Source organism: Aspergillus eucalypticola, assembly GCF_003184535.1.
Source record: "Aspergillus eucalypticola CBS 122712 chromosome Unknown BO83scaffold_27, whole genome shotgun sequence".
In the NCBI taxonomy this organism is placed as follows: domain Eukaryota; kingdom Fungi; phylum Ascomycota; class Eurotiomycetes; order Eurotiales; family Aspergillaceae; genus Aspergillus; species Aspergillus eucalypticola.
In genome coordinates this window covers 407,572-427,168 of record NW_020290301.1, presented here as the reverse complement: position 1 = coordinate 427,168, position 19,597 = coordinate 407,572, and the positions used below count along the sequence as shown (strand labels likewise).

General features: G+C 47.4%; 7 protein-coding genes across 7 annotated transcripts; 2 read left to right on the top strand and 5 right to left on the bottom strand.

Annotated features, from left to right (window-relative positions):
- Positions 1–535: 535 nt before the first annotated feature.
- On the top strand, positions 536–1,023 carry BO83DRAFT_381467 (YqaE/Pmp3 family membrane protein). The gene has a single exon (XM_025531995.1). It carries the CDS (start codon positions 617–619, stop codon positions 824–826), a length of 210 nt encoding a protein of 69 aa, XP_025384592.1. The 5' UTR covers positions 536–616; the 3' UTR covers positions 827–1,023.
- A 659-nt stretch (positions 1,024–1,682) lies between these two features.
- Positions 1,683–2,397, bottom strand: BO83DRAFT_420020 (cell wall mannoprotein 1 family protein; the record flags this gene model as incomplete). The annotated part of the gene is made up of 2 exons (XM_025534907.1): positions 2,004–2,397; positions 1,683–1,928 (listed from the first exon to the last, which is right to left on the bottom strand). The coding sequence occupies exons 1-2, from the start codon at positions 2,373–2,375 to the stop codon at positions 1,683–1,685; spliced, it is 618 nt and encodes a 205-aa protein (XP_025384591.1). The 5' UTR covers positions 2,376–2,397.
- A 1,847-nt stretch (positions 2,398–4,244) lies between these two features.
- Positions 4,245–6,091, top strand: BO83DRAFT_345161 (sugar transport protein). The gene is made up of 5 exons (XM_025528740.1): positions 4,245–4,554; positions 4,610–4,753; positions 4,807–5,422; positions 5,482–5,724; positions 5,804–6,091. The coding sequence occupies exons 1-5, from the start codon at positions 4,329–4,331 to the stop codon at positions 6,066–6,068; spliced, it is 1,494 nt and encodes a 497-aa protein (XP_025384590.1). The 5' UTR covers positions 4,245–4,328; the 3' UTR covers positions 6,069–6,091.
- A 659-nt stretch (positions 6,092–6,750) lies between these two features.
- BO83DRAFT_368094 (TauD/TfdA dioxygenase family protein) lies at positions 6,751–8,123 on the bottom strand. The gene is made up of 3 exons (XM_025529804.1): positions 7,844–8,123; positions 7,068–7,784; positions 6,751–7,015 (listed from the first exon to the last, which is right to left on the bottom strand). Exons 1-3 carry the CDS (start codon positions 8,079–8,081, stop codon positions 6,855–6,857), a joined length of 1,116 nt encoding a protein of 371 aa, XP_025384589.1. The 5' UTR covers positions 8,082–8,123; the 3' UTR covers positions 6,751–6,854.
- An 888-nt stretch (positions 8,124–9,011) lies between these two features.
- BO83DRAFT_368092 (BTB/POZ domain-containing protein) lies at positions 9,012–10,226 on the bottom strand (the record flags this gene model as incomplete). Its single annotated transcript, XM_025529803.1, has 2 exons — positions 9,012–9,465; positions 9,515–10,226. The coding sequence occupies 2 exons, from the start codon at positions 10,224–10,226 to the stop codon at positions 9,080–9,082; spliced, it is 1,098 nt and encodes a 365-aa protein (XP_025384588.1). The 3' UTR covers positions 9,012–9,079.
- Positions 10,227–10,876: 650 nt separating this feature from the next.
- On the bottom strand, positions 10,877–13,129 carry BO83DRAFT_453298 (alpha/beta hydrolase). Its single transcript, XM_025536900.1, has 6 exons — positions 12,586–13,129; positions 12,489–12,530; positions 12,172–12,431; positions 12,009–12,120; positions 11,263–11,944; positions 10,877–11,198 (listed from the first exon to the last, which is right to left on the bottom strand). Exons 1-6 carry the CDS (start codon positions 12,894–12,896, stop codon positions 10,956–10,958), a joined length of 1,650 nt encoding a protein of 549 aa, XP_025384587.1. The 5' UTR covers positions 12,897–13,129; the 3' UTR covers positions 10,877–10,955.
- A 2,598-nt stretch (positions 13,130–15,727) lies between these two features.
- Positions 15,728–18,515, bottom strand: BO83DRAFT_440333 (aromatic amino acid ammonia-lyase). Its single transcript, XM_025536249.1, has 2 exons — positions 18,187–18,515; positions 15,728–18,123 (listed from the first exon to the last, which is right to left on the bottom strand). The coding sequence occupies exons 1-2, from the start codon at positions 18,435–18,437 to the stop codon at positions 16,140–16,142; spliced, it is 2,235 nt and encodes a 744-aa protein (XP_025384586.1). The 5' UTR covers positions 18,438–18,515; the 3' UTR covers positions 15,728–16,139.
- Positions 18,516–19,597: the final 1,082 nt, after the last annotated feature.

The window sequence follows — 19,597 nt, the reverse complement described above, 5'->3', positions numbered from 1 at the left end:
GGTAGTATGGCCTGAAGATACAGCGTAGAAGCTATGCATTATTCTATGCACTTTATGTGCTTAATTATATAAGCGATACAAGAGCATAAGCTATTGCGGGTCAATCAAGCGAACCAATCATATAGTATGTAGTCATGCACTATTGCACTCGTACTCGTATTTGATTAACTCTAATGAGCCGAAGTAACTCCCTAGAGCAAAGCGACAAAGTACGCGCCCGTCGCAGTAGCCACGTCGTTGATTTCCAGTCAGGCCACAACATACCATGAAACAACCACACAGAATGACAACGAAAAGATAAAGGTACCATGACGCAGGATCGACAAGGGTTGCGCAAGACTATCAGGCTACATCAAAACATGGTCATCGACATATCCTGATGGGCATTCATTCTTACGGCGTGCGAGTCAGCTCCACTTTCAGCCCTACGCAGCATCAAGCGGTGACGTCACAACTCCTCGTTCCTTATGGTCTTTTTAAATCCCCTGATCGTCCACCATTTGTTTGTTCTTCATCGTCCAGATTCTGAAATTTTGGTCACTCTACTATCCTCGAGACAAGCTCAATTGCCATCTCCCCAAGAAACCTCTACCAACACACTACACAAACCGCCATCATGCCCGGAAAAGTGTATGCACTCCCTTGTTACACACTGTCTATGAGAATGATACTAATCAAATCTCACAACAGCGGCTGCTGCGAAATCATCATCGCCTTCTTCCTCCCCTTCGTGGGTGTCTTCATGCGCACCGGATGCAGCTGTGATCTCCTCATCAACATCTGTCTGTGTATCCTGGGTTGGGTACCAGGTGTCATCCACGCCTAGTATGTGTTGCTGCCCTTTCCTCCCGCCTTACATTCAACCGAAAACAACAAAAGCTGACGTGTGTCATAGCTACATCCTGGCCAACAAATAAGCACCTCAATTGACACCGACATCTGTCTCCTGATGTGTTGTTGGTCGGCTCGGTAAAATTCGCAACCCGGGCTATCTCCATTACGGGCGCTCTCGGCGTATCGACGGGGCCATTCATGAATTGCGACTATTGATTAATATTTACTTTTTCTTTTTTTTTGTTTGTGTATATGTAGATATCCCATGGCAACAATTATTATGACTGTTTGACTTTTTGTGTGAAATCTTAGCTGCCAGGTTGGTCTATGCGCCGGCCGAGACTTTTCGCTACGTAGGCAGCAATTTTTCCCGTATATTAAAAGGCGGTGACTGGGCGGTGAGCGGAGTTTGGCCTGTGTTGCTGTGGCTACGTCATACTTTGTGGCTGGGATCTGCGCATCATAGTTTGGGCGAGAACAAGATGGTTAATTGTATAGGACTATTTTTGGGGGTTGTTAAAGTTTGAAGTGAGTTTCTGGAAATCATGTGAAAAGCATCATGAACATACACAGTGGGTTAGGATTTTCGGGCCAAGTTCAATGGCCGGTGACCAGGACCGGTATCGGCGGCACAGTCCAAGCTATACCAGTTAGTTATGCACGCATACATGAGTCAGGTAGCTTGAAACTGTGGCATCTTTTCTTCATGTAGTCCAAAAGTACCTGCTTCTCGCTAACAATTTTTATGTATCAAGCTGGTGGGATCCCCATGTCGTATTCAGCTGCTAATTAGCCCTCCAGATGACCTACCCCTCCATGGGCAATTCCCACATACCATTCTCGGTCTTTCAGTCTTCCACATTCCAGATATCCCCCTCCACATCATCCGAATCACCGCTAATGATTCCTTTGTATTCGTCAATCGTCTTCGCATACCGCTTATCAACAAAATCTTCTAGGTACAGACAATATGACCCATCAGGCTCAGTGAGTATCTTCTTCACCAGTTCGGCAAGCTCCCGACTCTTCACCCGAAGAGCTTCTAGCGTCTTTATCATCTCGTCTTTGTATTTCGCCGCGGTTAGCTCCTCGCGCTGTTGATGATGATCATTAGCACTGGAATTCATACTATCTTCTCAACAAGAGCGTCAAGGAAAGAACCGTAACACCTTATCGTGAATAGATTTAATCATGTTTCCATAAACCACCTTCAGGGGTATACACAGCGCAGCAATGGCATGACTACTTGCAGGATCGAAGTGACCGATAGATTTTCCAGTCGCTATGGCTTCATCGAGGCTTTGGAGTGCTTCTGAGGAACGAGTCTTGACGTCGTCTAGACGTTCAGGTGTAAAGTAGCGCACGGTTTTGTCTAGCCTGAAGATTCTCATCCCGTTGTTGAAAATTGAGCTGAGGAATGTGAGGGTGCTTTGGCCGCGGGGCTGGAGATGTTCTGTGCTGAGAGCTGGGTGGGCGAGAGTTATGGAGGGGAGAGTTAGGAAAGCAGAGAGGAGTGCGAGAGTGAGGATTGGGAAGCGCATTGTGGATGTAGTGTTTCAACTCAATTGGCATAAGGACATAGGAGACTGCAGTGATGATATGGCTCTCATACGGACTATATAACCTGTCATGCCTGTGTTGATTTCACGGAGATGTGGTTCATGATGGTAGTGAAATGGAACACAGAATATGAAATTCGTGCAACACAAGTAACCATAAACCAACATACCCCATACTGCAGTGGAACTTGGGTGCAGGTCCTGCGTATACAATGACATACGTGCTACTACAATGTTGCTAATCAAACCCAGGTCCTGAACACCAATTACTGGACCATGCAGACTTCTCTGTACTATTTACCCCGGATTTACTAGGGTTAGGCTCACGTTTATCCTGACTAGTCTGCACATAGATAGGAATCCCCTTTTTTGAGTAACACACCACCGCCCGGGCTTTCGCAACGGTCCGTTCGGACTTTTTGTGCAGGACATGGGTAACACTAAGACGTGTCAATCATAAGTATGGCCCTTGTTTCCTGGTCCGGTGTGAGATTTGGTACTATTCACCTGCAATGCATTGGTTCATGAGAGCTTTCTCCCCACGATCAATCAATCATGACTGCCGCCTAAAGATGCCTCAGGCTACTCCATATAAGCAGTGCCAAGCTGACTTGGAGGATGGTCGGCGATGTGGAGTCCGTCAGATCCTTCTTCGCAAGTGCAGGGGAGAAACCCCACGCATAATGGGGGCCGTCTGCCATGTGTTATATGGTGGCAGGTATAAGCGAGCCCCCAATGTGACCTGCCCGGGAGAGCGAATACCTTGCCACTGCAGTGGACCCGGGTGTGAATATCCTCGGTTTTACAGTGAAGTTATTTGCTCGTAAATCTCCGACTTGATCTCCAAATCACTCCAACTACCAAGTTGTAAAACTTGTGAAACATGGTTTACCAGCACACGGGAGCAATTGGGATACAATGTGTGTGTGTGTGTGTTGTCCACCAACAAAAGACGCAGCTAAGAAAAGAACCATGTAAATCCGAGATTATGCGTTACCCCTCATTTTTCAAATTTTCATTAAAGTGCGCTGACTCCGGATAATCTCTCTCCGGGCAGGAATGGAACCAACTCCTGGTATTCAGATGGGATTGAATTCGGGAAACCGTATTAATAACCACCCGTCGCTGATGGGAACAAAGAAAGGGTCTTGAGACTTGGCACCAGCCCTACAGCCCTACAGCCCTATACAAGAGCTTGGCAAGCTTGGCAGTATGGAGAAAGTGGTTCGATGTCTTTGTTTTGAATATATGAGCTGTTCATAGACTGGAACTCTCGTTCAATTGATACAGGCGAAGCATAGATATTATATGTGCAGTGGAGGGATGAGACAATGTTGTCTGAGAAGGCAAGCCTGCAGGACGCAGTACGGTACCAGTACCGGAAGACCCGGAGAAAGATAAGAGATTAATCGGGGTACGCCGTAGGAAAACGCGGTTAAGGGGGAAAGCAGCATGGGGAAGGCATTAAGAAGATCAAAGCGTACTATGCATAGTGTTCGCCATGTTTCTGTGTCACTTGGAAGCAATCAGACATAATGGTTATAATGATTGGTCACTCACTACCATGATCAGCGTGGGATCTGTAAAAGGCCGATCCCTCACAGCCTCGTAAGCCCGAGATGATGGATAAACCCTCAAACACGGAACCATGCCACCGATACTAAATCGAGCGATGATAGCCGATGCAGGCTGCAAGTCTTACTGGACTAGCCCGTTCATTATCTCACCGGTCGGGGAGGGTCGGGGGAGAAAAGCCCTCCGCCATCCCGCCCACGTTGCAAACCTTGCGACATATAAAGCCAAGCCATCCGTTCGCCACCATTATCTGATGATCTGATTACACCATATCTGATTATCTCGGCCTTTGATTATCTGATTGATTGATTGATAGATGTTTCTGGAAGGGTAATCATTTCAACGTTAGATTGCCTCCAAATGGCATCTCAGAAACAATGGAGCCGGATGCTCATTTTCACGACCGTGCTGCTGGCAGTTTCGGCGTTTAATTATGGGTTTAGCGATCAGGCGTTCTCTTCGTGTCAGGCTATGGATTCGTTTGCTCGTCAGTTTGGGGTTTATCATCCCAGTACCGGGAAATATAAGGTGAAGCCGTTGTTTACTTCGCTTTATAATAGTTTAAAGGCGGGGACGCAGATTGTCGGTGAGAGTCGTACTTTCCAGGGCTATGGAGTGTTTTGCTAATTTGTTTGCGATAGGCGTGTTCCTAGGAGGCTATATTAGCAATACCTATGGTCGGAAATGGTGCATCTTCAGCATGAACCTCTACGCACTAGGCAGTGCAGCAGTCGTGGTAAGCTCCAAAACAGACGTACAAATATTAACCGGTCGCGCATTACACTGTCAGTATTTCCTTACATCTCCCAGAATACAAACCACCATCTAACCTCTACAGACATCTACCTAGGAATGCAACTAGCCGTAATCCCAACCACCCTCGCCGAACTCGCTCCCCGAAACGTCCGCGGCGCCATGGGCGTCCTATACTGGCTCAGCATCAAAATCGGAGGCCTAGTAGTAACCGGCATCGCACGAGGCACATCGGGCATTTCAACAAACGCCGCATGGCAAATCCCCTTCGGCTTGATTCTGGTTATCCCATTCATTTGTATCTGGCTCGTCTGGATAATACCAGAGTCTCCACGATGGCTGCTCCTCCGCGACCGACAGGAAGAGGCACTTCAAGCGTTGAAACGATACCGATCGAAAAACACCCCCGAGCATGAGATACAAGAGGACTTTGACGAAATGGCGCAGAAAGTCACGGCCCAGCTGCAGAAGAAAAGCTTCAAGGATCTCTTCATTAAGGGAAATCGAGAACGAACGTTCGTTGTCGCCGCTGCGAACTTCTTTCAGCAGGCTTCGGGGCAGGCGTTTGCGAGTCAGTATGGGACGCTTTTCGTGAAGCAGTTGAAATCGGTCAATGCGTTTAGTGTCACGCTTGGTACTAACGCGACTGATATTGGAGCGTTGATCATCTCGACGGCGTTGAGTGATCTGGTTGGACGAAGGTGAGAGCATATTTCATTCTCTTGGTATAGCATTCACTAACACCAAACTCCAACCGCAGAATGCTCTTCCACGTAAGCGGCCTTCTTGAAACCGCCTCCTTAATGACGATGGGCGGTCTCGGCACCGCAGACCCCAGTAACAAGGCTGCCAAAGAAGGCATCGTCGCCATGCTGCTTCTTTACAGCTTTGGTTGGTCTCTTGCCTGGGCGCCATTGGTGTATGTACTCGGTGCGGAGTTACCTTCGGCTGGGTTGAGAGAAATGACTTTGCGGATCGCGTATACTGTTAAGCTGGTTACTGAGTACGTTCCCATCCTTTTTCAATATACTATTGCACATATTCGTTCAAGATCATGAAAGCTGACAGACTGTGATTGTCAGGTTCGCCGTGACTTTCTCTTACCCCTATCTCGAAACCGCAGACGATCCCGGCCATGTGGATATTGGTGGTAAGCTGGGATTCATTTATGGGTCACTGTCTGCTGTTTCTGTCATCTTTGGGTACTTCTTCATTCCGGAAACGAGGAAATTAGAGTTGGAGGATATAAATAAAAAGTATGAGTCGTCGACGGAGAGTGAATTGGAGCAGAAGGTCGAGTATCAGGTTGGGTTGAGGGAGGTTGAACGCAGTGGTGGACAGAACTGATCAAAATTTCTTCCAAGAAAAGTATCCAGTGGTTAGAAACTCATATTCATCTGTTTTTTTGCCCAAGTTCGGATTTTGCCCAATTTCCTTCCTCGTTGATGGTTGAGAAACGCCCACGCGTTCGCATCAGTCCTTTTTGCCCTGTGTAATTGCTTTACATTAAGCACTTTAATAACCTAACATCACAACAAATGGGTAGCGCGTACGACTCCGTAAGGTTGTCCGATCGAGCCGGGCTGGGCTCATTATCTTTTTTCTCGTGTTTTTTTTTTTCTCGTCCCGCTGTATGAGCTTCAGGAAAACCATGTTTTTATCGAAGCACATCATGCAAAACAGGGAAGGGAGAATAATATTCATAAAAGTTAAAAGGGAAATAGTAGAATTAGAGGAAGGACTCAGAAAAGACAAGAACGAGAAAATCGAAAATCAAGTTGGACAAACTCTGAACTTTGAATGTACCTTCCATTCATGTATATATTCAGAGGTGGGTAGTTGTTACGGGTACAAGTTCTAAAGACACAGAAAAATACTATGTACGTTGTTGAGATCGATGTGACCAAGAAAAGTTGAATTTTTCTTTTTTCTCTTCTTTTACTTTTTTTTCTCTTATGGTAAAAGGGGATCTACCGACAAAATCATTGACGTAAGGTGTAGTCTTCTGCATCTAAGCAAACAGTAGTGTATATATCATACTAGCATATCATCCTAACCAGATAGAGACACTGCCGCCGTCGACATCAAGCTGTCTTCAATTACTTACGCACACAAATAACCATGATAATAACCTCAAAGAAGACCCTCAGCTGCCAGCGCTTCGGTCCTGGACTTGCTGTTCGGGTCAAGGTAAGGCCTCTCTCCAATACCGACCGCACGGTGCCCGAATCTCTCACCAAGGCCTTCATAATCAAAAGTAGCTGTGTGGAAAGCACTCCGGTTGTCCCAGATAGCTATCGAGCGTTAGACACAAAATAAACAACACAGCAAGTGCATAGAACATACCAATATCATGCTCATTCTTCCACTTGAACCTGACCTGCAGATCGTGACTCTCAATAATAATCGACTTGAACTTCTTCAACAACTCTTCCGACTCATTCTGGTTCAGCTCATTGATATACTTCGGGAACGGTCCCAACGCAAAGATACTCTTCCACCCCGTCACCGGATTCGTCCGCACGACCGGATGGACAGCCACCAGCTCCTCACCAACATTGAGCGGACTTCCCCGAGGCTGAGTGTAGACCTTGTACTCCTTGGGATTTCTCTCTGCTGCCTTGAGGAAGCCGTCGCCCACGAACGTCGCTGTCAAGCCTTCGAAGAACTTTTGGTATGTTTTCGAAAACCGGTCGTAGAGCTCGTACCCAGATGCCCAGAGCGTGTCCCCACCGGTTTTGGGAAGCTGGGTTAGTCGGAGAGAGGTGTAATCAGCTGGTGCGGGCTCGAATTGAATATCGGAGTGCCATTGGGCCGAATCATAGCGACGACGGTCGGGTTGGCGATCGTGGACGAACATCTTCTTGCGGGCGAGAGAGCTGATTGTGCTGATTTCGGCGTCTGCGGTGCCGAACTCGTTGGTGTTGTTCAGCAAAGGGTGGATGTGCAGGGTGGAGGTGGAGGGTTTGCCGGTTAGTTGGCCGAGTCGGTGGATGAGGACTTTCTGGAGGTCGTCGGTGAGGTTGGTTTGGGCGCGGAAGAAGACGACGCCGCGTTGGGAGACTGTCGGTCATGGTTAGTGATGGGGGGGAGATACAGTTGGGGTAGATTGGGAGAGGTACTCGTGATGGCAAGGTCGCGCACCAGCTCATCGGAGTTGGGAGCGTTCAGGAGATCATCGACGATGTTGACGGTGGGGTATTCACGGCCAATGACTGGGGTTGTCTCTTCGAATGCGAACTCATCCAAAGCACCACTGGGCTTCAGTGGAGCGGGATACCGTGGTTGGTCAGTCGGGCCATCCCCACTGGATGCGGGGTGCGAGTGAATGGGGAGATCTGCAGATAGTCCAGGAGCCATGATATTTACAGTGTAATAAGCCCGATACCAGTTGAATGGGAATGAATGCTTTGTGATTCTAATCTAGTTTGCAACTGGGGACATTGGCTGAGATATATGGAAACCGGGATGGGGCTGATAAGCATAACTCCCGGCCATCACGCAATTGCCGTCCCGACTTATGCAACAATTCTCCAACAGCAACCACTCTCGTATCAGCATCGATGGCGAGATGGGAACCCCGCATCTGTCAAATGTCTTGCGCAATCCTGGCCATGAATGATGGTTTCGTAATCGTCTCGACTATGGTGTTAGTGGCTAGAGACACGCGTAGCCACGGTCCGTGCGGAGAAGATCGGGTGGCTATAGTGCCGTCCGAGGTCTCGCATATTCGGCTTTATCGGGAGATCCCAGACCTGCGCCTGGCATTGAAAATCTGTTTATAAAATAATTGATTGAACTATAAGTAATATATCTGAGTAGATTGGCTTATCTTAATACAAACTACCTGTACCTCTTGGACTAAAAGAGCGCAAGAACCTTGGGATATGATGCCTGAGCTCTAGCGTTTTCTACACTGAGCTGTTACTAAAATATATATTGGTCAAATCAGTTAGCCTTCCAGCCAACTCTTTTAGTTGCGTTCACGGAGAAATTTAACCTAAGCCATTCTTATCCCATTCAGTTCTAGATAGGTAGGTGGAAGCCTAAAACATACTGTTGCTCTACTCCTCCGCTCTTCATTGTAACTAGCAGGAGCTGGCATTTTCTTTCTTTCTTTCTTTCTTTTTCTTCTTTTTTCTTTCTCGCTCTTGGTATTAGCATATCATACACAGTAAGCATATCTAAATATGTAGGTCAATCCAGGGGCTGCTTGTTGGCGCATTGAATAGTGAGATGGCTGCATGTTTGAGGCAGATTCCTCAAATACAGAAATTTATTGCTGTTCTTGTCGACCGTCGATAAAAGCTGAACATGGCTTCTAGGGACGCAATGTTCAGCTTTATTCTCTGGGTCAATCATAGGTCCATAATCGATGAACTAAGGCCATTGATAGACTTTGTCATTCCTTGGATAACAGTATGGAGGGAAGAAGACTGACAACCATGAGGGGAGGAGTCGGCTTTAAGTCTGTAATAAGAATCACGGGTGGCAGAGTACCATTCTGGTGATTTAAAAGTCTGTATCTTCCAAAAAATCCCAGCGTAACTTAGTCCTGAGAAAGGAGCCTCGGATTCTAGTGGAAGTAAAGCATTAGAATGCATATGCTTCGTTAGAGCCCCGAGCGTCATCGATCTGCACTCAAAGTCGCAACCTCGACTGCCGTCGAGAAGATCTTCACGCATCTTATGCAGACGGAGTAAGATCTGATTAATGGCTCCACTCCTATGTTCATTCATTACGTCTGTAATAATATTAGAAATAAAAGCCATTTAGCGTTTGTGTATCCTTACTGATGATGTTCTCAGAGATTGGAAGCCCACGGTTAGTAATTAAATGATCACAGTGTGTCATAACGTTCGATGTCGATGTTTGAAATTGTGAAGAAAGCTTGAAGAACGCAGAGATCCACAGCCACAGCATTAGATCCCGGGAATATGTTGCGGGAATCTTGTCTTCCAGACCATTGATCCACAGTTCCGTCAAAATAGACACGGCATCCTTGCAGTCATAGTAGTTGATCAGAACCGCAATTTTGGCAAGCATCTCCAGAGAGAGTTTTCGAGGTATTTGGCTCTGTTGGCTGTGAATCGCGCGAAGAAATATCAAGAAGGCTTCAACATCCCAGCTCTCGGCAGTAATCTCAACGGAGCCTTTTTGAAGATAACTGACACTTTCCTTCCAATTACCAGTGAGTATGTTTCTGAAAACTGGGGACGCAAGTATCAAGTGCTTCGCGGAGACTTGAATGCGGAAACATTCCTCATTTGGTGTCTCGCTGAGGTGTCCATCTTCGGTTGGCGTCTCGGAGGGCTGTTCTTCGACAAGTCGGGGTCGCTTTTCGCGGTGTTGGTCCTCCTCCTCATCAGAGGGTTTTGAGTCGCTGTCAGAGTTCTTTTTTGCAGTTGGGTCTTCATAATCATCTGGTGCGAAGGGAGAGTTGGCATTGCTTAGGACTATGATGACATCTCCTTCGGGGTCGATGGTATGAGTTGGTTGATCCATGTTGTGTGCCGGGTGCTGAAGGAGCCAGGAATCACTCGGTAAAACAAATGGGTAAAAGAACGGGAGAAAGATTGGGAGGGTAAGGTGTAAGTTTAAAGATAATCTCAAGGTAGATCGTCCAGAGTAGTGCGCATTGATTAATTGAGGGTATTTAGTAACGTGAAGCGCGGTAGTAGTCGTTGATTGAAAACTCTGTTGGCCGAGACTCATGCAGACATTCTTGGTTCAGGGACTTTCCCTTTAATATATCCACTTCAATCCATTAGAAGCGGTAGGTTGGCTTCGACAGATCAATAGGACTGACTGCCCTGTAGCTAAATACCATGCCTCCTAGGCTAGTGCCCCGGGACAGGAAGCAAGGAAACTGGCGATGTTTTGAGGCCCGCGGCTCAGATCATGACAACAGTGGACAATTTATCCAATCAAACCAGCGGATCATTGTGGGGCATTGTTGATTTACTCCACTACCAAAACAATAAACGGTACTTGCCTCTACTCTATACTATTGTCACCATCAGGCTACTGAGTAATTGTCAATAATAGCTAGAAACCTGTTTTGGAACGTTCCGGTCTTTATGAAGCGCTGTTTTGGTACAAGTTCAATTACTATACAATTCCTTGCAAAAATACAATAGACTCTATTACATGACGTGCGTATGTCGGAAAATATAATATATGAAGAATATTATCCACAGTCATCGCTTTGGGCTTCCCATCTATAGCATGCTTTTACCAGATCCTGCGGCGTGACATCTTATCACGAATCGACATCAAAGCCTTGAGGACACTCGCATCATCCCTCGACTCAACACTCCGCTGGAAGCTCTTCGGCCACACGTCCTGGTAGGTCAAGTTCGTGAAGAGAGGCACGTCCACCTGGCAGATGGTTCCATCAGCGGGCAACGTGCCATTGGTGAAGTAAGCCCGGACGGCCTTGGCAGTGCAAAGAGATGGCATGGACAGGGTAGTATGCTGTCATCAGTAGGTTAGCTCTTGCTCACATTAGACGGTATGAAATGGGAAAGTAAGAACATACACCGTATCCATTCTGCTCGAGCAAAACACTTCCCTGGAAAGTTTCTGTCAAGTTCTTCGCTGCGGGAAGAGGAGTTGCGGGATCATAGGTGTTGCTCAGAATCAACACCGGGTTAGCTGTCTTGACTTCAAAGTCACCGGAGTAGCGTTCCTTGGCGAACATCTTCGGGTTCCACTGCGCGCATCTCATGTCGCCGTCCGAGCCGTCACTCGCGATCTTGCTCAGGGCCTGTCTGGCCTTAATGTACGGGAGGACCTCTTTCATGGTGGCTGATCGATGCTTGTCGGAGCATGTAATGGCCGTGCCGACCTCATCGGAAGCCGAAGTCAAGGAAGCCGATTGGCCGTAAGATTTGATGGTCTCGTATACCTCAGAGTTTCCAAGGATTGTTGTGTTCCGGGTTTGCACGTAGTAAAGAAGCTCAGAGGTCAAGGGCCAGGAGCTGGGGAGGTACATGGCTTCAAAGATGGTAGATTTGACGTCGCTCCAAGTCACAATGCCACCAATTTCGGGAATGGCAATCGGGTTGTACTTGAGGTTTTCGAGCATCAGGTAGATGGCAGCTTCCAAGTTCGCGGCGCTGGTGTACTCCTTGGCGATCGGGCACAGGTCCGGTGCGGCCATGCAGCCCGCACAGAAGCCTTCGAAAACTTTGTCGACGTCCACAACAGCTTGTGCGTTGCTATTCGGAAGGAGTTAGCTGTCTGGAGAAATACCAGATTAGGAAAGTTGAAAGGACCACTCACTATCCATAGAGAGCCTCTCTGGGGTTATCCACTCCATCAAGCGCGACATAACCCATTCGTTCCGGGAACATAGCTGCCAGAACAGAGCCGATTGTAGTGCCGTATGAGAATCCTGACTATAGTGTCAGCAAAAGCGTAGTCTCAGCCCAGCCGTGATACTCACCCCAGAAATTCACCAAACTATCTTTTCCACTGAGGGCATCAGCGACCTGCACGATGTCCCTGGCAGCAAAGCTAGTTCCGATAAGGCTACCGGTCTGATTGTTCGTAGCATAGCATGCCTGTGCGATGTTTGCGTTCTGCGCCCAGATTTCTCCCAAAGCTGTACTGGATGCTCTGCCGTCGTTAGGGGCTTGGAGGGCGATGAGTTCACGGGTGGCGTCATCGCTATAGCACGAAAATGGGATGGTGTCTCCAACGCCACTAGATAAGGTAATAAGTTATTCTTTGTTCGCGAATTGAAAAATGACTGTCACAAACCGATTGTTAAACGCGATCAAATCGTTGTGGCCGCCGAGGATACTAGAGGACGGATGTCAGTCAGCATAAGATGCGATGAGGCTAGACAGCAACTTACGCCTGAAATTCCTCTCCATAAAGTCCGAGGCCCTCAAACGAATTCACACCAGGTCCTCCAAAGTTGAAAATGATAGGCTCCGAAACGGGTTTCTTGGTTGCTGGCCACTTGGCAATGTCGAGAGTCAGAGTCTTGCTGGAATTCGATTCGGTGTAGTCCAATGGGACGTCTAGTGTTCCGCAGACCAATGTCGGATAACTGGTTAAGTTGCAAGATCCTCTCCAATGGATCTTGCCCAACTCTGCTTGTGAGAGAGCTGCTAGCGAGGCTAGCGAAAGTAGCGTGGGAACGAGAGAAGACTGCCTCGTCATGATGTCTGATGAGAGGATTTCAAGGAATAAAGAAGATGATTGAGAGAAGCTTGCAGGTCCAGGACTTGTTGAGAGCAGGTACCCCAAAGTTCTTTATAAGTCCATCTCACGCAGACCGCAATCTCCCAATGCCAAATTAAAACAATCGGAGTTGATTTTTCATGTTGAGGCTGAGTTCGGCCCCCAAATAGTCAGCCTTGTTGAAGTTCCCGCAGTCGCAAATTTATTTCCCGTTCAGGCTTGAGGTGTTGTCATGAATCTCGACGCGTTCCACAGAGACTGGGGCTGAGGCATCCACCTTAGGCGACTGAACCTCTAACGGCTTAGTGCTGAGATGATCATCCCTGCAACAGGGATAGCCTCCCCGCATTTTCTGTTCCCGAACATCTCAATTGCCTGTTCGGGTTTAGTCTATCGCGAAGAGTCGAAGAACACAGCCTAATCAATATGGCAATTCAGATGAGACCTATACACGTGTTTCCAGTCTTGTCAGAATTACCTTTTCACTCCTTCTCCCCTTTATATTAGCAATTTAAATTGGTTTTGGAGTTGACCGGAGTGAGTGGGAATTGTTGAAAAAAAAGGTAGACTCCAACGGAAGAAATTTGAGTGACATACTCATAAAGGAGATTCAACTCTTTCAGTTCGAGCCTCTAGGTAAGCATTTCGGACATCGCATATTTTGTAGATTAGGGAATGTTGTGACCAAGGTTCTTTCATCCGATGCACAAGATATTCAAGGTGACGAAACAGGATTGTCTAATTGCTTAGCTTGCTAAGCCACAGATGGAAATTGAGCCATGCTGTGTTGAAGAGCATTGTAGATCTTCCTTGGTAGAGTATTCGGAACTCAAATTTCCACCCTATTATGTGTTGCTAAGAAGGGGCAGTAGGGATATTGTCATATAACGTCTCTGGCCTTGTACAACTCAAGCCGACTTTTTATACCTTCCTAATCGGCTAACATCTACACGACCTTTGCCATTATGTAATGGCACCGGTCAACGAACCCCATACACAACCTCTAGAAATGATGTAGTCACTATACCCAGCCTCTATATCCAAGTGCACCGACTTCCACCCCATAATCAATGATTTTGTGAGTAATGCATTAAACGGTCTGCCACACCACATCGGGGAAGTCATGGAAGACTTGACACTTGATCTCCTGGTGGAGCTCAGTAGATTTGGCATGATGCAGCCTTGTCATAAGATGGGCCCTGCATCCCTGCCATACATGGCTAGTAGGCACTTGTGTTCCCTCCCCTTGCTTCATCCGGAACGAAGTCTCATGCGCTATGCCCAGTGTGGCATTGGCTGTTAGCGTGGATTCTGCATGTGCTTCATGTGACGTTTATAGACCTTATTTCCATGTAGCCAAGCTTTCGCTAGCTCTGATAACAGAAAAAGACCAATAGAACTTAGCGTTTTATGAGGGTATAAAATATCTGGTTTCTCTCTATGTTGATGGTACAATATGATCACCGTTTCTTAATACCGTAGGAGACAGAGAATTTCCATACCTACGGGAATATCATGCTGCCATCACTGGAGATAAGCTTGGCTGATGCCTTCAAGCATACCGCATCTACCACCTGACTATATAGATTTGGAATCATCCTGCCATAGAAAAGGCTGGTTTCACTCATGTCACCTTATACAACATGAGGAATTATGCCGAATCTCGATCCTAATTCGCTTCGTATATCACACAACACCGATAGACCTTTCAGATTCAGCTTTTTTTTCCACTGAAACCAGTAAATGTGAAAGAGAACAATTCCTATGGAAGCGGCGTGTTACTCAGGAATGGAGGGCTGTTCTTACAGGGTGTACAGCCAAGTAGATCTGGTGATAGATTGAGATGATGTGGTCTAGTTGTTAGCAGGCAATCAATTCCTCTCTCAAGCTTTTCTTCCTTTAAACTTCTATTTCTCTCTCTTTACTTCTTCTTTTCTTCTTTATTTTGTCTTTTATTCCGTTTTCTTTTTCCTTCTGGTTTTTGATTTTTGATTTTTCTATGATTTTCCCCTCCACATTCTACTTTCCTTTTTCTTCTCTAAAGACGGTTCAACTAAAGCCCTAAGAAAAGAAAAGGTAAAAACAAATCACCATAGAAATCAATGTAAGAATTTTCTAGTACCACTTCCCATCACACCGATCTAAGTAGCGGAACATAGCCACCTGCTGATAATTCCAAATCCGCCTTCACCGATGATCCTCCCCACTAATTCCAGTATTGTACCCACACAGGAAGTGGAGCTCATAGCGACAGATGGCCGCTTTCATTCGCCCGCTCGCCTAACCTCGAGGCTTATTTTTCTACGTGATGGTGGGTATTGATGAATAACAACACCCACGTACTAGTTAGTACTTATTTTATTAGTTAACTGGTTAGCCTCTGAGGCTATGCTAAATCACGGGTAATTGAGACCTGGGCTGTGCGGGTCTTTGACTGTTTCTAAATTCACCCCTTCAGATAATTCATATTTGCGCGGATAAGTATAAAAGTAAGGGGGATGGAAATGACGATTAACCGATACGATAATGATTATTCGGTGGGTACTATCGCTTGTGAGAATCGGGAAGTAAGTGGTCTAGTAGTTTGAGTGGGTCAAGGATGCTTATTGAAGAACAGAGTGGGAAAGTCTAGTAGCCTGGTGCTGCCACTATCCTCTATTCTTGCCATCAGTTTCTTATTTCAAGTACATTGCTATCTAGTAGAGTTATTTTGCTTCCATTTGAGGAAGTTGTCTAAAATATACAAAAGATTCAGCAATGAGAGATCCAGCATAAAACGCTTGCAAGACATCGAGATGAAACGCCTGTGCCTATGATCCAGGGAAATACCAGCGTCAAAAATCGCAAGAATTCAACATGTTGAAGCGCCGCGCCCGTAGCTGGGATCCAGGTATACCAGCATTGAAAATTGCAAGACATCAAAATCAACGCCTGTGGCTGGGAACTAGGAATCCCAGCACTGAATCCAGATAATCACCTGCCCGCTTCACTCCAGGAAGATGCAATGGAAGAAACATAAACTGGGAATGACAACGCCGGCCGGATATCCGCTACCCGATGCCACCTATGCACTCGGCAAAAAATGCGACACAGTAAATAAGTGAATGGAGAATTTTCTGCACTCTGTGTTTTTATTTTAGCGAGGGGAAAAACACACTGATCTTTCAATGATTCATATTCCCCTTCAACTTACCCATCATATCACAACCTTGCTTATCATCCTCACTCTTCATCGTTCTTTCCCAGAAAGTCATTCCCGGGGACCTCAAAGCAGCCCTTTAGGGTGTGCATGAGGTCCCCTTCGCGAAGATCAACATAGATCGTGCTGATGAGCGTACCAATCGTCTGTTTCTCGCTAGGAATAGCATGAGGAGGTGAGAAAGTTGGATGATCGACGACTCCCTTGTGCATTGGGACCTCGAGAGTCTTGCGTACATAATTGTACAGTTTGATGGACGAGGTGCAGAGATAGTCGGCCGTCGATGGGTCGAGGAAGTATTTTTCACGCGTCATCTCATATTTTTCGCACAGCTTAGACTTGACATCTTCCTGCCAAAGCAGCATCTTGCCTGGAATATCTGCAGTCTTGCTTTCGTCACACTCAACCGTGATCAGATCCAGGACGGTGCCGAGTGTCAGGGTTGTCGAGGTTGCTGCGCGACTGGCGAGTCCGAGATTGGAATTCTTTCCCCAGTGTTGCATTAGGACCTTCCAGATCTCGTCTCTGATGTGCGGGATGCGCTCTTCAGGGACCATGTCTTTGCACATGGCTGTTGTTGTTTCGTCCACGGAAGGCTTTGCGGATTTTTCAAACTCGAGCTGGAGTGTGCGTAGGTCGAGAGCCTGGCACAGCACATAGATGTGTGTTGCCATCATGAGCGAGAGAATCTCGACGGTGTCACCTGCGTAGCGGGCCGTGAGGAGAGCCAGTGAGTTGAGAGATTGGTTGTGCATTTCTGCGGATTGGACGAAGTTGCTGACGGGGTGAGCCAGGTATCCCAGTTCGCTCATGTACGATGCCATGTTGATATCGATACCCTTGAACGCAAAAGACAAGTTGGGATCGTCGGAACAGAGGTTGGGAGGCAGGCCCTTGCTGAACATTGGGTTAAGCACTTCGGAGCATTGAGCGAAGATCATCTTCCCGAGCATTTGCATACAGGTCATGACTTTCTCCATTGCAGACGTGATTGAAACTGCCTGATAGTTGCCTCCGTGATGCACCTCGCCATTAGCAGTATCTATCAAAGGATTGTCTGTGGTCGAGTTCAATTCGCATTCCACTTGGCGTGCTGCGAGGATCAAGGATTCGATCTGTGGACCTATCCATTGCGGAATGGTGCGGATTGCGTAGCGATCCTGGGCAAGACCAACTTCTTCGGGGTTCGAATCAGTGGCTAGTTTGGAGTCCTTGAGGAGGCCGTACAGATTGCGTGCCACTTCTTTCTGTCCAGGGTGTGGGCGAGTGTTGCTGATGAACGGATGGAAGTTACGACGGCTCCCGATCAACGCCTCTGTGCACATGGCGGTTGCGACTTGAGCGAATAAGGCCAGTTGGTTGGCTTCGGAGAGAACAAGACTAGCAGCTCCAGCGCTGAAAGCAGTTCCATTGAGCAGTCCGAGACCTTCTTTAGGAAAGAAAGAAATCGGCTTCAGGCTAAGCTTTGCGAGGGCTTCGTCTGAAGGGAGGATCACATTTTTGTGCTTCGGTCCAAGGTCCACAAAGATGTCGGGATTTCCTTCAATTGCCCCAGCGATGTACGCGAGAGGGGTTAGGTCACCGGAAGCTGAAATGGAACCGCGCAACGGAACAACAGGCGTGAAGTCAGCAGCGACCAACTTGAGAATGTGACGAACGGCCACTGGTCGAACTGCCGAATGCCCATTGATTAGACTGTTGCATCGGACCAGCATGGCTGCCTTGACATATGGAGCGGGCATCGAGTGTTTCTTCATGCAATCTTGGATGGGGGTGCTTTCGAGCCCCTGCTCAGCAGGGAGAAGCACACCGGCATTGTGGTGCTGAACCAGTGCCTTTTGCAGAGCACGATAGTTGTCGGAACGCGTATCGGCACTTCCTCCGAAGCCAGTGTTGACGCCATAGACGGTATTACCCTCCTTGAGATGCTTCTGGAGGAATTCCACACTGGACTGCATCTTGGGGCGAACGGTGCCATTATCGCAAACGACAGGCGTCACCCCATGTCTGAGGTACGATAACAAGTTAGCTGAGTGCATCCCGGGAATTCCATCAAAGCTAACAACGTACTTAGCAACGGCCACCACTTCGGCCATATCCAGCCGGTGACCGTTGACACTGACGATCTTGTCGGCCATGATAATGTATCCCAGCTTTGAGGTTGCACCCAATACATATCTCGTGAAATCTTGATGTTTATTTTTACCTGCGCCAGCTTCATCGACTGCTTGCTCGACCTTCAGCAGTGCGGACAGCATGTCCTCAGCATGGGCTATGAGACTGCTGTTGTCAGGTGATAGGTTCGTTGGAGTGTCTGCCATCTTGACTAGATGAGTCTCTTGTAGCACCTGAAGCGTTGTTACTAGCACTGTTGATACGGAAGCGCAATTCGATGAACAGATGGTCGAACTCAGCGTATCCTTGTAAATGAAATACTCTGAGAGAGAAGCTTGTAGAAGAAGTGTTGATGATGGTGATGGAAAGGAGATGATGGCAACAGACGCGAGTTGGTTCGAATACTTAGCGAGCCAGTGGACATGCTAAGCGAGATACATGGGGGTTGATATAGTGAATGCGCGCTCCCCTACGCGTTCTCTACACGCGCTCTGGCAATACAGTATCATGGCCCAGTGTGAACCACTGGTGTTTGTGGCTCTGATGTCTGACGATGGCCAGAGTAACCTCTTAGTCTGCGTTAGTGGCATCTTTCCGTTTTCATGTTCACACTTTTTCTCTGTCTGCTCTTGTTGCCTTGTGAGTCCAATACCTCAAAATGACACCGTGAAATATTGCCTGTGATAATTGCCCGTTGTCTATATTAAGCAGCAGACTACAGCACGAGTGCTTCCGATAAGCTCTTCAGGGGCTGGTGGGATTTCCCGGAACCCTTTCTGGGGTAATCTAGACTGCTTAGAGGGTAACATCACGTTTTCACACTGATGATGCACTGATACCGTGAACCCCATGTATCCAGACTCACACCGAGTGAGTGGCTAGGGGATGGTGAAAAGAAATTAATAAACTTCCCTTGAAGCTCTCGGCTATCAGTGTGAGACTTTTGAAGACCTGGCAGCGAAAAGCAACCCGACTTAGAAAGAGAGTGGTGGGAAACTGAGCCCGCCAATGGTGTGACTGCCTGCCATAGTGACTTCCCGCTTCAACAGCCACACCATCTCTGATGTCATCCCTACACTCACCACTGCCATCTTATATCCTGGTTATTGCTGGTTCGAGGAATGGATGCTGCTAATAACAAGGAAGAATGGCCTTCTCCGCAATCTAGACCTGGGTGTTGGTCTGTTGTTCCACGTCTAGACTCTATTCTTCGCATCGGGGTCCTCCCTCATTTCAAAGGAATCGTTTTCCATCAATCAAATACCACATCTGGATCTCCCCGATAGAAACGTACGTGTTGACCCTGAGAGTGGTGGAGTCGAGATTGATACCGGTCGACAAGCTGGGGCTTGGGTCTACCGTCACA